Raw genomic sequence first — 16066 nt, forward strand, 5'->3', positions numbered from 1 at the left:
GTGGAAACAGAATTTAGTGCCTGATAAGAATATTTCACCTTGATGCCACATTGCATATTCCCATACTGAGAGCTATTATAATCTTGTTTGATTTGGACAGTGAGCATGTTTTTCACATTTTACCGGATTTAATAAAAACTTCGTTATCAGTCTAATTTTACACCTGCACACATCACTGTTAAATTTTTACAAGCTGTACATAAACCTAAATGCCTCTTTTTCACCCTTTTTGCTAGCTTTTATTGTTTAATTGAGGTGTACACTGAATGGCTTCACTTGTCACATACAGTCATGCTTTATGTTCTTTATCCTGAATCTGTTTTATACACATATTATTATAGCTGTTATAATCTAATCTTAAAAACCTCATAGAAGACAGGGACGGTCGCTGTTTAGCAATCTGACAAATATGTTTACTGAGGGATAAAAGTGCAGGTCAAAAGTATTAATTCATACAAACTTTGTTTTTTGGTTGATTGAAAGTGGTTGCACATATTGAAGAAGTTGAAAAGGAAAAGTTATAAAGCTGCAGCAAACTAGAGGAAGATTATTATCCTGACTGACCGGTCACATGTCTGTCGTTAAATAACTCGAACTGCAGAGGTAAAGGCAAGGAAAGTTTATTTATGTCACACATTTCAGCAACAAAGACCATTCAAAGCGCTTTACATAAAACATTAAAAGGACAGAGTAAAAAAAAGAAACACATTTCTGGAAATACAATTAAAAACTGTCACTTAAGGGCCAAGGGAATAGAATATAAAAGCAAGCTGAAATAGAATAATATAGGTATGAAATAGAATAAAATAAAAATAAAATGTGCAGTAGAGGTAATGATTTAATAAAATGCAGCAGCAAGTGGAAAAGTCTTCAGCCTTGATTTTAAGGAAGTGAATGTTGCAGCTGACTTCTAACGGGTTAATAACTTAACAAAAGATGACAAATGTACTTAGTCTCAAAACCATTCACTGCTTTATAAACCAATAGAAGTATTTTTAAATCATATCATCATACTCAGATTTATTCAGATTATCTTTCCAAGATGACTTGTCCTATTTTTGCACAGACCAATCTAAAAATCTGGGTTGTTATTGCCTTTCATATTTTGAATAATGTGTTCCTTGTTTGAGAAGACGACAGGTGTTTCCCCTCGACCAACAGAAAACAATGCAAAGCAAACAACAAATCCCTGTTTTTGTTGGGGAGTGGTCATCCAGGTAGAGAGAGACACAACGGATATTGGTCGTGGCCATCTGGTTTTTTAAAAACTATTGAAAACGAAAGTTACCATATTTTGTCTGCGAAGGAGTGACGTAGAGAGTGACGTCTCTGGTAGAGAGCTGTCAATCACAGTAGCCCCGCCCTAAAGCATCCCCTGCTTTATGGTCTGTTTGACTCTAAATGGAGCATCATTGACTAAATGAACATCATGCTGTATTGAAGAAGACTTGAAACTAGAGATTGAGACCATAAACTCATGTTTACAATGTTTACTGAGGGAATAAATCAAGAGAGAAGTAGAGTCATTTTCTCATAGACTTCTATACAACCAGAGGAGTCGCCCCCTGATGGACATTAGAGAGAATGCAAGTTTTAAGTTTAAGTTTTTTTAAGTTTAGGTTGCCATCTGGTATAGACTATAGTCTAGTACTATACCGATGTACAATTTTGAAGAGCTAAAAATGTTTGCTTTTCAGTCAACTACATACAAAACTTTTACTTTTGGTATTTTTGATCTGTTTTGTTTTAATGCAAAAACGTTTAACTAAACTTTTAAAAACTAAAAAAACTTTTACTGAAATAATTCTTTGAATGCAGGCCTTTTACTTTCTTGTATTTGTACCCAAGCACTACTGCTCTTACTAAAGTACTTATCCACATCTTCAAGGAGCAATTAATCTTTTTTTAATCACACAAACTTTAGTAGTAGACTGCAGATTCAGGAACATTTTGCAAAACACAAAAAGGGCACACAATACAAACAAGGCTTCAATGTTTGCAGGTTTATTGTTGACACAATGTTTTTGATCATGTTTGATGTCTGAATTGGAACCGTGTTGTCAGAGTTGTTCTCATCACCTGTTTAAAAAAAAGAAACAGGTTAAACTATTACAGCAGTAGAAGTACATCGTATACACAAACCCCAGTGTGTGTTTTCTTACAGTTCAACATTTGTACAGCTTGTTCACTCTGATGATGTCGTTCTTGCTCATCTTGGTGGCCGTCCCGAATTCAACGTTGGGGTTGGGGATGGGAACCATAGTGGGCTTATTGTTCCGAGAGAAGGCATCCCTGGAAGTATTAAGAGTTGAATTATATTTGGTAGAAGAAAAAGTAGAAATTATTGGTATTTAAATATTGTGTAAAGGGGTTGATTCACTCACATTACATATATTTAATAAATCAGACAATTTCAGATTAATTTGTTATATGTGGATGGTTTAACTGCATCTGTTTTTTATTATTCTTTTGCTGAACTGTTTTTTATTGAGCTGGAGGATTTTTTCTCATTTTATCAAAACAGTTATTCTTATTTTTCCAATATTTATTGTCAAGAGTTTTCAAAGAGTCACCTCATAAAGACAACTTTATCATCACATCCAGCCACGCGACACAAACTTCATGTAAGTGATCGGAGAGACGGTCAGATATCTAATCTTTAATATTATTGTGCCACAGAATCGTCTGATCTAATACATATTTATCTTTATTTATTGTTATTTCGGTTGTTTATTATATTGTGGTGCTCTAATCCATCAGCAGCCACAGAGCTGATGCATGTTTATTCATTCTGTCTCAGTCATGATTGTTTCATTTGCAGCTTTATTAATCAAAAAAACAAAAACAGTGGAGGAATATTGATCATTTTGTTTGGTTTGCGTAAATATTAGTAGATATTTGCCTCTTTAATGAAATAAAATACAAGACTCCCTTTCTAACCTTTTAACTTTTGTGCAGTCCCTTATTAAAATGTATCACAAAAATGAGGACACAAAGTTCAAAGTACAAATAATTCTAAAATCAATCAATGTTCATCTGAATGAACGATGCTGAATAGTAATAATATTTGCTTTGACAACCTGCGGTACTGCATGACAGAGTTGTAGTCGTAGGGGGTGTTCAGGTTCAGCGTGTCTCTCTTTTTGAAGTTGCTCTTTTTACCTGAGAGGACAAAAATAACAACAAGGGTCAGAAAAAGACAGAAAAACATTTAGATGTTAGTTAGTTTTGCACTAGTATTTAGGTAAAAGATCAAAGGGCTGATCGTAAGGGGATTTAGAAAGGACAAATTTGCGTCGTTGACAGATAGCAAGCCGTTTTGATAATGATGACCTTTAAAAGGACGGATAATGGTGGAGCTCTGTGTCACCATCCATTTTTATTAAGCCTCATACTTAACAGAGACATGGTTTACAGACAGTTAAGAGACAAGAGTTGTTGGTACAAATAAGCCTTTTGAATAAACTGCATGGACTAATCGTCCCGTTAGCGACCACGCTAAGCTAACATGCTGTATTTTTACTCTTCTGTAACTGTCGAATTGAACAAAATGGTGTACAATAGGGAACAAAATACCAGAACAGTACACAAAAAATAAAGAGAATTTCTAGGAGCTAGAGGAAGAAAATATGCTTCAGGTTATTTTATGATTTTTGATAATTTTTTTAATAAATTTATCTTTAAGATTTGAAAAAGAAAACTTTGATTAACGTTGAGCAGCAAATATTAGTCGCAATAAATCAATTGGCAGAAAATTGACAATTGATTCTCTATTCTTTGGAATTTCGGGGCATCAGTGTAACATATTGGTAATCTTAATTTAAGGGTGCTTGGAGGCCAAAGTACAGACCGGACTCGATGTTCTCCCACAGGATCCGGATGTGCTGGTCCCTGTCGGAGCGGCTCTGTTCATGACGGAAGCCGAGGGCGTGGAGCATCTCGTGCTGGATGGTGCCTTGGTGGAGGCAGCCCTTTCTGTTCAGAGACACCGTCTGTTTTTTACCCTGGCGGCCGACGTAGGAGTAACAGCTGCACTCAAAAAAACCAAACAAAAGATAAGCAGCATGGCTCAGTTATAAGATTTAAGGTACTGTAAAGTTGACTAAGAACAAGTTAAGTTTCCTTCTTGTCTTCATTTTGGGATTTTATTCATTTCAATGTAAAGAAATTCTCCACAAATTTTGTCTCATGTTAGAAATATTTGAAGCAAGAGTTGTTTTTTACCCTTCTGAAGATGAAAACAACTGTGATTGAGATGTACGGCATCCTGTGACCAATAATTTGGTCTGGTTTTGAAATCAACCGCCCAACCAATAGTTCCAATTTAAGGTCCAAAAATTGCAACTTATAATTATTTAAATTCACTTCAATTCTTATTGAGATACAAAAGTTTAAAAATTCCAAATATGTCTAAATGTGGAGAAAACATTTTGACATAAAAGCATGTTGTGATATGATATTACACTGTGTTTAAGAGACTAAAATACTTTAAATCAGACATTTTATCTGTTATAGATGATGTTATCTGACATCCATCATTTTGCATTGAATAATTCATGCATTCAAGTGAAAAAGCCGTTGGTTACCCGTTGTCGGACTTGATGCTCAGGTAGGCCTGCTGGTTGGTCCGTTGGACGAAGCGAATGCAGGTGCAGCCGTGGAAGGACCGCAGCCCACGCTTGATGATGGAACGCTCACCAGAAGCTGACAGTACATGAGAAAAATACTTTCATACACTCACAAATATCTGCAGTAAACAAGCCAGATCACGGATAAAATTATTTAAAATGTTGTTTGTTCATGTCTTCAAGACCGACACACAGGAGATCGTTTGTTTAATCCTTCTGAAACCGCCTCACTTTTAAAATATAAATCAGTTTTATGATGTTAAACATGGTTAAAGTTTAAGGAATCGTCCAGGTGTCAGTCAAAATTAATACATTATTAAAGTACGGGATCAAACCTCTGCATTTAACCCGTCTTAAGTATTCTAAGAGCAATAGGTAAAAACGTGGGGTTCAGTGTTTTGCTCAAGGAAAACTTAAATATGTGAACAGTAAGACCAAGAAATCAAACTGCAAACTGACTCCACCGGCAACAAACATCAGTCCTGAAGGGGGCGATGTAGAGCTAACATGACCACTGTGTTTGTGTATTCCCGTCTAAAGGGCGGAGAGGGGTCCATGATACGGAGGTTATTTAGCTGGACCTCCCTCAAACTGGTCCGCTATGTTGATTATGAGGGGAAGTCAACACTAACAGAAGGGGTCTCCTCTTGTCCTTTCATGATATAGCGCCCCCTAGCTGCTGCAACGCTCACACTGCAGCTCACGTCACGATTTTTCAGGTATTACAAACCAGAATGCAACAATGCTTGAAATCACTCAAAGTGCCTGTGTTTGCTAACTTGTGCTTGCGTTGCTTTTCCTCTGGCTTTGTTTTTGTTAACATGTACAGCTTTAATTTTGACCATTAAAGGTTGTTCTACTGAGAAAAAAACCTTTTTAAATAAAAGCAAAATGAAAATAAGAAAGGGAAAAATTAGGAACAACAACCAACAACCAATTGAAATAAAGAACCAACATATATATATATATATATATATATATATATATATATATATATATATATATAATTATATGGCTCTGGTCACTTCTTCCATCAATCCATTATCATTCATTTTATCTAATGAAACGGAAGTGTTCAACTGTTATAATAACCTTTTTTTTGTCTTTGTCAAGGATATATGAGTATTTTCATGGGACAACATACAAAGAAAATATGTGTTGTTTAATTTGACCATATGTGTATGTTCATTTCCTAATTTCTTTTGTTTTGTTGTTAAATAATAAAATAGAACTGTTAAACGAATGTTTAACACTGTGGGGGAAGTTTGAATAATTTAATTCTTCTTCTTTTATGTAAAATATGTAAAAAAACAAAACATTTGGTGTCTGAATGAATGTCTGAATTAGTTTCTGAAATAATAGTTCTTATCTCTGTTAAAATAGTTATTATTGTAGTAAAGCAGACAAATATAGCGGCTGATTTTTCCAAACTTTTGAACTGTAATGTACATAGAGTGGCATTAAGAAGTCTTCTGGGAATCTTAATGGTTTAATTTGACCATATGTGTATGTACATTTCCAGTTTGTTCTGTTTTGTTGTTTAAAAATAAAAAAATGAATTGGGGAAAAATCAATAAATAATGTTTCTAAGGAACTACGAATGATTAAGTTACTTACAGAAATGTGTGGCGATGACATAAGGCACGTATACTTTTCGATTGCTGGATTTTCTCCACTTGCAGTCTTTGGCGGTGCAGGGATCAGCGTTTCTCTCATTTTCATTGGCATAAGCAATGTCATCAACGACGAAGGGCCCCCCTTCTGTACGCACTGTAGGAGGAGGACATCAAAGGGTCAATCAGTGGTTTGACTATTGGTTGAATTAGTGTTTCGATCAGTATTATTACAAAAATATACTTAAAGTAAAAGTACTGATGTTTCTCGAGGAATATTACTGCTGCATTAATGTGCATGTTGCATTTTAACTACTTAATATACTGTTGGCTACATTAATCTACATCAATGCATCATACTCATAATCATCATGTTTGCAGCGTCGCTGTCCTGTGACACATAAAGAAACACTTCATCCTTCAGTTTATCATAAACATTCAATATCAACACATCTGGAGATACATGGTTTTATTTTCATTTGAAGAGAAACTAAAGCTGTCAGACAAATATAGTGGAGTAAAAAGTACAATATAACCTCTGAGTTGTAGTGAAGGAGAAAGAGAAAGTAGCATAAAATCAAAATGTTCAAGTGAAAGCACCTTGAATTTGTACTTACGGCAATAGTTGAGTTAATGTACTCACATACCATTAAAAGTATATTAATTTATCTCTGGAAAGTTTAAGAACAATTTAGTATTAAATCTGTTTCTCATCTGTTCATACATTAAAAACAAAGTCCAACAGCAGCAATGCTTGTTTACTCCGAGGTTGTTGCAGAGAAAATGATATCTATGTTCAATAAATACTGAGATTGCAACTTAATTGATGATTTATTTCTTAGCAGAGATCCAAATCCTATTGGTTTGAGGGTGTTGCTGTAGAATTAATCCACCTGGGAGCATGAATGTACTCCTCAAGTTTCCTGGAAATCCTCACATTAAATGATGACGTACAATGTGTGTAAAGTTGACATTTTGTCCTGTAGGTGGAGCTAAAGGGAAGAGCATGAAGCGTCCACAGTGGAGTGACTGCAGACTTTTTTTCCGGGGGCCTGAATATCCACAGGAAACTCCAAACTGTTCTGCTTATCGGATATGGTAACTTATTGTAGACTTGTTAATGCATTCTGGGAAAATTATTGCTACAAATCAACCAGCGACCTCACAACAACTTTCACTTTAGACTCATGAAAGAAAAAATAGATAAATGTGCATGTTGTCTTACCAACATCCTTGTTGGCCCTCCACAGGAGCTCAGAGACAGACAGATCCTGGATCAGGGACAAGACATCTATCATTAGTAAGAGAATGTTTACAATTCTCTTAATGTGAACAAAATGCTGTTCAACGGTTCAACCTGACTTTCATCTGAAAGACAAAGATCCCTCTAAGCAGCAGTTGAATAAGAAGAGAAGAAACAAGATGCTTCACCCATAAATAACACATTAAACCCCCATTTCATATTTTAGCTATAGGAAAATTGTTGCAGACAGATATTGAAAATGAATTCACCTTCTCTTCAGCCCAGGAGCAGTCAGAGAGCAGGAGGAGGACCAGGAGCCCGAGGGTGCACTTGAAGAAAGTCATGATATCAGCCTGCAGATGTACAGTAAAGAAACATGGATCCTTCTGCAGCCGCTGATTATATATATATCAGCTGACTTTTGAGGGGGAAAAAAAACAGCTTTACTTCGTGGTAAGATGCACATTGACTTGAAAACATGCGGCCGATTCCCACCGCAACAGATACGTAAAAAAAGACGTAGTTATGGTGACATCATCCATTGGTTTGTGAACTGCAGTTTTGAAGCCTAGAGTTCCTCTTTTTTGCTGTCGCCAAGTTGAATTATGACCGTTAACCTGTTGGCTTTTTTGCAACCAATATAAAATATAACTTCCGGTAACAATATATATTAATACATATAACAATATGAAACTGCATCAGCGGACCTGGACATCTTCCTTCATCCTTTGTAATCAAGTTATTTATTACATTATACAGTGAACTGATTACAATAAAGCTTAGTTTATACTCCCATAGTGAAGCCAGGTCTTCAGACCGTCAAAATTGGTTCATTTATAAAAGCTCTATAGAGATGTCCGAGGATTTTACAAAGACATTCAATACGTTTCTAAATGCTTTAGAAACATTTGAGTGAATATTTTGAAGCCTATAGTTCCTCTTTTTGGCTGTCGCCAAGTCGGATTATGGCCGTTACCCTGTTGGCTTTTTTGAAACCAATATAAAATACAACTTCCAGTAACTATATATATTTATACATATGCCACTCTATGAACGCTACTGTTCAAGTGTTTGCAATCAGCTGCTATATTCATGTTTTTCTTCTTGACTTCAATAATGACTACTTAAACAGAGATAAAAAATATATATCCAGGCATGTGGGGAAGTTTTGAAACATGGGGAAGTTTTGAAATATAGAGAAGTTTTAAAACTTGAAAGTTTTGAAACTTGAAAGTTTTGAAACTTGAAAGTTTTGAAACTTGAACATTTTCCCACACTGAAGTTTGAAACAATGTTTCTGGATGATTGGGGGTTTCTTCTCTTCTTATTCAACTGCTGCTCAGAGGGATCTTTGTCCCTTTTAGTTGTCAGTCTGGTTGAACCTATTGAGCAGCGTTTGGCTCTTTATGTACAAAACTACATAACATCTAAATCATCATTTTTTCTTTCTTGAGTCTAAAGTGAAAGTTGATGGGAGGTCGCTGGTTGATTTACAGCAATTATTTCCCCAGAATGCATTAAAAAGTCTACAATAAGATACCATATCCGATAAGCAGACCAGTGTTTACTTATCAGTTTGGAGTTTGCAGTAAATATTCAGTCTCTCCTTACACACAATATACGTTGTGCTTTAAAGTGTAGATTTCCAGGAAACTTGAGGAGTACATTCATGCATGCAGGTGGATTCATTCTACAGCAACACCCTCAAACCAATAGGATTTGTAGAGTCACACTGTGAGAATAAAATCATCAATAACGTCACAATCTCAGTTTTTATTGAACATATGGATCACTTTCTCTGAGACACAACCCCGGTGTTTACAAACATCGTCTCAAGGAGGTAAAGTAGGTAATACAGCAACTGACTTATCCTATTTCCTACATACATATGTACATGTGAGAGGATGTGTTCTTTTGTGAATACTCATTGTTCAGAAGGCCTTGGGGGTAGTGCAGGAATATGGAATACCTGGGTCATTGCTACGAGACCTGGACATCTTCCTTCATCCTTTGTAATCAAGTTATTTATTACATTATACAGTGAACTGATTACAATAAAGCTTAGTTTATACTCCCATAGTGAAGCCTGGTCTTCAGACCGTCACAATTGGTTCATTTATAAAAGCTCTATAGAGATGTCCGAGGATTTTACAAAGACATTCAATACGTTTCTAAATGCTTTAGAAACATTTGAGTGAATATTTTGAAGCCTAGAGTTCCTCTTTTTGGCTGTCGCCAAGTCGGATTATGACCGTTACCCTGTTGGCTTTTTTGAAACCAATATAAAATACAACTTCCAGTAACTATATATATTTATACATATGCCACTCTATGAACGCTACTGTTCAAGTGTTTGCAATCAGCTGCTATATTCATGTTTTTCTTCTTGACTTCAATAATGACTACTTAAACAGAGATAAAAATTATATATCCAGGCATGTGGGGAAGTTTTGAAACATGGGGAAGTTTTGAAATAAAGAGAAGTTTTGAAACTTGAAAGTTTTGAAACTTGAAAGTTTTGAAACTTGAAAGTTTTGAAACTTGAACATTTTCCCACAGTGGTAGAGGCAGCCCTGACGGTCCAGAGACACCGTCTGGGAGTAACCGTGGCGGCCGACGTAGGAGTAACAGCTGCACTCAAACAAAGCAAACAAAAGATAAGCAGCATGGCTCAGTTATTTATAAGATTTAAGGGGCTGTAAAGTTGACTAAAAACAAGTTAAGTTTCCTTCTTGGCTTCATTTTTGGACTTTATTCATCTCAATGTAACAAAATTCTCCACTGAGTTTGTCTTACGTTGGTAATATTTAAAGCAAGACCTGTTTGTTTCCCTTCTGGTTTTAAAAACAACTGTGATTGAGATGTACTGCGACATGTAACCAATAATTTGGTCTGGTTTTTAATTCACATCGCTCAACCAATAGTTCCAGTTTAAAGTCCAAAATTGCAACTTATAATTATTTAAATTCACTTAAATTCTTGTTGAGATACAAAAGTTTAAAAAAAATCCAAATATGTCTAAATGTGGAGAAAACATTTTGACATAAAAGCATGTTGTAATATGAGATAATGCTGTGTTTAAGACTTTAAATCAAATATTTTATCTGTGATAGCTGATGTTATTTGACATCCATCATCTTGCAATGAATAATTCATACATTCGAGTGAAAAAAGGCGCATTCAGTTTACACATAAACACACAGTTTGTTACCCATTGTCGGACTGGATGCTCAGGTAGTCCCTCTGGTTGGTTCGTTGGACGAAGCGAATGCAGGTGACGTCGTGGAAAGACAGCAGCCCACGCTCGATGATGGAGCGCTCACGAGAAGCTGACAGGAAACGAGAAAAGACCTTCATACACTCACACATGCTCAAACATTTCTGCCGTAAACAAGCCAGATTCCAAATAAGATTATTTAAAATGTTGTTTGTTCATGTCTTCAAGACCGACACACAGAAGATCGTTTGTTTAATCCTTCTGAAACCGCCTCACTTTTAAAAAATAAATCTGATTTTATGATGTTAAACATGGTTAAAGTTTAAGGAATCGTCCAGGTTTCAGTCAAAATGAATACATTATTAAAGTACGGGATCAAACCTCTGCATTTAACCCGTCTTTAGTATTTTAAGAGCAATAGGTAAAAACTTGGGGTTCAGTGTTTTGCTCAAGGAAAACTTAAATATGCAAACAGTAAGAGCCAGGAATCAAACTGCAAACTGACTCCACTGCTGTAAAGCACTGGTGGAGGCAACAAACATCAGTCCTGAAGGGGGCGATGTAGAGCTAACATGACCACTGTGTTTGTGTATTCCCGTCTAAAGGGCGGAGAGGGGTCCATGATACGGAGGTTATTTAGCTGGACCTCCCTCAAACTGGTCAGCTGTGTTGATTTTGAGGGGAAGTAAACACTAACAGAAGGGGTCTCCTCTTGTCCTTTCATGCTATAGCGCCCCCTAGCTGCTGCAATGCTCACACTGCAGCTCACGTCATGATTTTTCAGGTATTACAAACCAGAATGCAACAATGCTTGAAATCACTCAAAGTGCCTGTGTTTGCTAACTTGTGCTTGCGTTGCTTTTCCTCTGGGTTTGATTTTGTTAACATGTGCAGCTTTAATTTTGTCCATTAAAGGTTATTCTTTATTTTACTGAGGAAAACCCCTTGTTAAATAAAAGCAAAATTAAAATAAGAAAGGGAAAAATTAGGAATGATAAAGGCTTTCAAAAATGGGAAAAATTGAGAGGATGCTATTGGACATCAAGGAAGGGTAGGAAGTTATTTCTGTTCCACAACTTAGACTTTAGATTTCTTATTTTGTATGCAAGTACTTCACAAAAACAACAACTAATTTAAATACAGAACCAACATACATATACATATATACATCCATCCATTGTCATCAACCACTTTATTTAGTTGATTTTATCTAATAAAACAGAATTGATTTTGTCTTCGTCAAGGATATATATGTTTATGCTGGGACAACATCCAAGAAAATATTTGTTTGATTTGACCATACGTGTATGTTGATTTCTTGTTGTTATAAAATAAAATGGTGTTTCTAAGGAACTACAAATGTTTAAGTTTCTTACAGAAATGTGTGGCAATGACATAAGGCACGTACACTTTTCCATCGCTGGATTTTCCCCACATGCAGCCGTTGGAGGTGCAGGGATCAGCGTTTCTCTCATTTTCATCAGGCTTTTGGTGCTGACGTGCTGACGTACTGCGGTAAGCGTGTTGCCTCACTTCCGGTTCTCAGCGTAGTTGATAGCGTACTTTTCGCAGCTCCAGCGAAAACTAGTGAATTGTGTGACATTCTTTATTATAGCGGCTAATTACCTGTTTTACATTTAAAACACTTGAACACTCATATCACATCTTAATTCAGCGACTTTTCGCTTAAACCAACAGTTTACACGTTGTTCAGTTCTGCTAACGCTAGCTAGCCTCATTTAGCTTAGCAGCTAGCGATGGCGCTCCTCTCTCCTTCCCTCTCTCCTTCCCTCTCTCCTTCTCCCTCCTGCTCAGTGTGTCTCATGTTTAGCCATGCCTCTGCCTCCTTTACTGATAAGGGTTCATGTAACAAATGTAGTTTGTTCGTTAGGTTGGAGGCGAGGCTCAGTGAGTTAGAGGCTCAGTGAGTTAGAGGCTCAGTGAGTTAGAGGTTCAGTGAGTTAGAGGCTCAGTGAGTTAGAGGTTCAGTGAGTTAGAGGCTCAGTGAGTTAGAGGCTCAGTGAGTTAGAGGTTCAGTGAGTTAGAGGCTCAGTGGGTTAGAGGCTCAGTGAGTTAGAGGCTCAGTGAGTTAGAGGCTCAGTGAGTTAGAGGCTCAGTGAGTTAGAGGCTCAGTGAGTTAGAGGCTCAGTGAGTTAGAGGCCCGGTTCCGCACCATTGAAGCTCAGTCGTTAGCTACTGCAGTTAGCCAGCCCACCCCCGTAGTCGGTGCGGGCCAACCAGACGTAGCTCCTGCTAGCCATCCCCCGGCAACCCCCGAGCAGCCGGGAGGCTGGGTGACTGTCCGAAGGAAGCATAGTTCTATGTCGAAGCACACGGGTCACCACCAACCGCTTCACGTTTCTAACCGGTTTTCCCCGCTCAGCGACACACCCGCTGAGAAACCAACTCTGGTTATCGGCAGCTCCATTCTGAGAAACGTGAAGTTAGCGAAGACAGGGGCCATAGTTAACTGCATCCCCGGGGCCAGAGCGGGCGACATAGAATCCCATTTGAAACTGCTGGCTAAGGCTAAACGTAAATACAGTACGATTGTTATTCACGTTGGCGGTAATGACACCCGATTACGTCGCTCGGAGGTCACTAAATTGAACGTGGAATCGGTGTGTTCATACGCAAAGACAATGTCGGACTCCGTAGTATTCTCTGGCCCTCTCCCTAATCTGGTCAATGATGAGATGTATAGCCGCATGTCATCATTCCGCCGCTGGCTGTCGAGGTGGTGTCCTGCAAACAATGTGGGCTTCGTAGACAATTGGCATACTTTCTGGGGAAAACCTGGTCTGATTAGGAGAGACGGCATTCATCCTACTTTGGATGGAGCGGATCTCATCTCTAGAAATCTGACCCAGTTCATTAGTGGACCTAATCCATGACCCAGAGTTCAGACCAGGAAGCAGAAGCAGAGTCGCAGTCTTTCACACTTCTCTGCGCTTCCTTTGGAGCAGTTACCCACCCAGTTACCCACCCAAAACCCTATAGAGACTGTGTCTGCCCCACGGCCACTTCAATTATTTAAAGTCAACAGAAGACTTAATAAAAGTTAAGGCAACCAATGCAACAGTGCATCAAAACAGGATAATTAAATGTGGACTCTTAAATATTAGATCTCTGTCATCTAAGGGTGTACTTGTAAATGATTTAATATCAGATAATCATATTGATTTATTTTGTCTTACTGAAACCTGGCTGATACCCAGTTATATCTATCAATTAAGCCAGACGAAACTAACCAGTTCTCTAAACTTCAAGCATGTCTTACAGACATAAAAACCTGGATGACCTGTAACTTCTTAATGTTAAACTCTGAAAAAACAGAAGTTATCCTACTAGGCCCATATCACCTTCGAAATCAATTATCTAACGATATAGTTTCTCTAGATGGCATTGCTCTAGCATCCAGCACTACCGTTAAGAACCTTGGAGTTATCTTTGATCAGGATCTGTCTTTTAACTCTTATATAAAACAGATCTCAAGGACAGCCTTTTTTCATTTACGTAACATTGCGAAAATCAGGCAAATCCTGTCTCAAAGCAATGCAGAAAAACTAGTTCATGCATTTGTTACCTCTAGACTAGATTACTGTAACTCCTTATTATCAGGCTGCTCTAATAGGTCTCTTAGATCTTTACAGTTGATCCAGAATGCTGCAGCACGTGTTCTAACAAAAACTAAGAAAAGAGATCATATTACTCCAGTATTAGCTTCTCTGCACTGGCTCCCTGTTAAATCAAGAATAGAATTTAAAATTATTTTACTTACCTACAAAGCTCTAACTGGCCAGGCACCGTCTTATCTTAAGGAACTTATAGTTCCATATTACCCAACTAGAAAGCTGCGCTCAATCAATGCAGGGTTACTTGTAGTTCCTAGAATATATAAAAGTAGGATGGGAGCCAGAGCCTTCAGTTACCAGGCTCCTCTTCAGTGGAACCAGGTTCCAGTTTCAGTCCGGGGGCAGACACACTCACCACTTTCAAGAGCAGGGTTAAGACCTTCCTTTTTGATAGCACTTATAGTTAGGGCTGGTTCAGGTTCGCCTTGGTCCAGCCCCTAGATATGCTGCTATATGCCTAGACAGCCGTGGGACTACCTAGGATACACTGAGCTCCTCTCTCCTCTTCTCTCCCTCCATCTTTATATGTTTATGTATTAATCTCCTATTTATGCACATTACTGATTTTGCTTCTTCCCCGGAGTTCTTGTGCTTTCTCGCCTCGCAGGTTCCCAGGAATCGGGGTTATATTTGGACTGTCATCGTGCCACCTACTGAGGCCCTGCTGACACCCACTACTACTACCACTATCATTATTCGTCACATTACTATTATTATTGCCTGTACTATTACGCTTATTGACTTGCTTGTACCCTGGAGTCTTTGTGCTTTCTCGCTTCGCAGGCTTCTATAAATCGTGGCTGTACCTGGACCGTGGTCGTGCATCCTGCTACGGCCCTGCTGACACCGACTGCTACCACCATTATTATTACTAGTCACATTACTATTATAATAATAATATCAATCCTTTATTAGTCCCACAATGGGGAAATTATTTCTCTGCATTTAACCCATCCCGGAGGAGCAGTGGGCTGCAATGAAGCGCCCACTGAGCGAGAGATGGAAGACTGTGATTCAACCAACTACCATTTTATGTTTAGTAGTTTAGTAATGTAGTTTGTCTAATAAATATTTCATTTTTAAAAGAACTTGATCATTTGATTTGTGTGTATATTAAATAATAAATAATAAATAAATAATAAATAATAGAGAAGAACTCTGTAACAACCCTGAGATTAAGATATAAATGATTAATATCACATTTTGAAGTTTTTCCTGTTTTTCCAAAATAGGGTGGCGTCCAACTTAAATCCTATGTCAAATTCCATTAGGTAAACTAATGGTGGTAAGTTCGAGTACCATCGTTCTTTTATACTAATTTAAGGGTTTCTCAATCATAATTGAGTTATTTAAACTAGTTATATATATTCTGATATTAATTACTCACGCTACAAGTGAGATAATGTATATTATTCAAAGATGGGCCATTCTGCATGATAAGTACTTTTTCTGTTGTTACTTCAAGTCTGTTTTGTTTTAATGCTAAAACTTGTTTACTTGAGTAATTCTTTAAATGCAGGACTTCTTCTTTCGAGTATTTCTACACAAGTATTAATAGTCTTACTTAAGTAAAATATCTGAGTACTTCTTCCACCACTTCAAGGAGCAATTACTAGCATTTTCTGATAATGAATCAAAATTATGCAGCTTTTACACACTGAAATTTCATCAAACAAACTTCAGAACATTTAGCAAAGTACAAAAAATACACAAAATACAAACAAGGCTTC

The 16066-nt window shown here is 37.3% G+C and overlaps 1 protein-coding gene across 1 annotated transcript; it reads right to left on the reverse strand.

The window, feature by feature from the left end:
• Positions 1-1997: 1997 nt before the first annotated feature.
• Positions 1998-7979, reverse strand: LOC129108622 (high choriolytic enzyme 1-like). The gene is made up of 8 exons (XM_054620494.1): positions 7754-7979; positions 7467-7512; positions 6246-6398; positions 4587-4704; positions 3851-4029; positions 3081-3162; positions 2163-2292; positions 1998-2079 (listed from the first exon to the last, which is right to left on the reverse strand). Exons 1-7 carry the CDS (start codon positions 7826-7828, stop codon positions 2166-2168), a joined length of 780 nt encoding a protein of 259 aa, XP_054476469.1. The 5' UTR covers positions 7829-7979; the 3' UTR covers positions 1998-2079; positions 2163-2165.
• Positions 7980-16066: the final 8087 nt, after the last annotated feature.

This window comes from Anoplopoma fimbria, chromosome 19, assembly GCF_027596085.1.
Source record: "Anoplopoma fimbria isolate UVic2021 breed Golden Eagle Sablefish chromosome 19, Afim_UVic_2022, whole genome shotgun sequence".
Classification (NCBI taxonomy): domain Eukaryota; kingdom Metazoa; phylum Chordata; class Actinopteri; order Perciformes; family Anoplopomatidae; genus Anoplopoma; species Anoplopoma fimbria.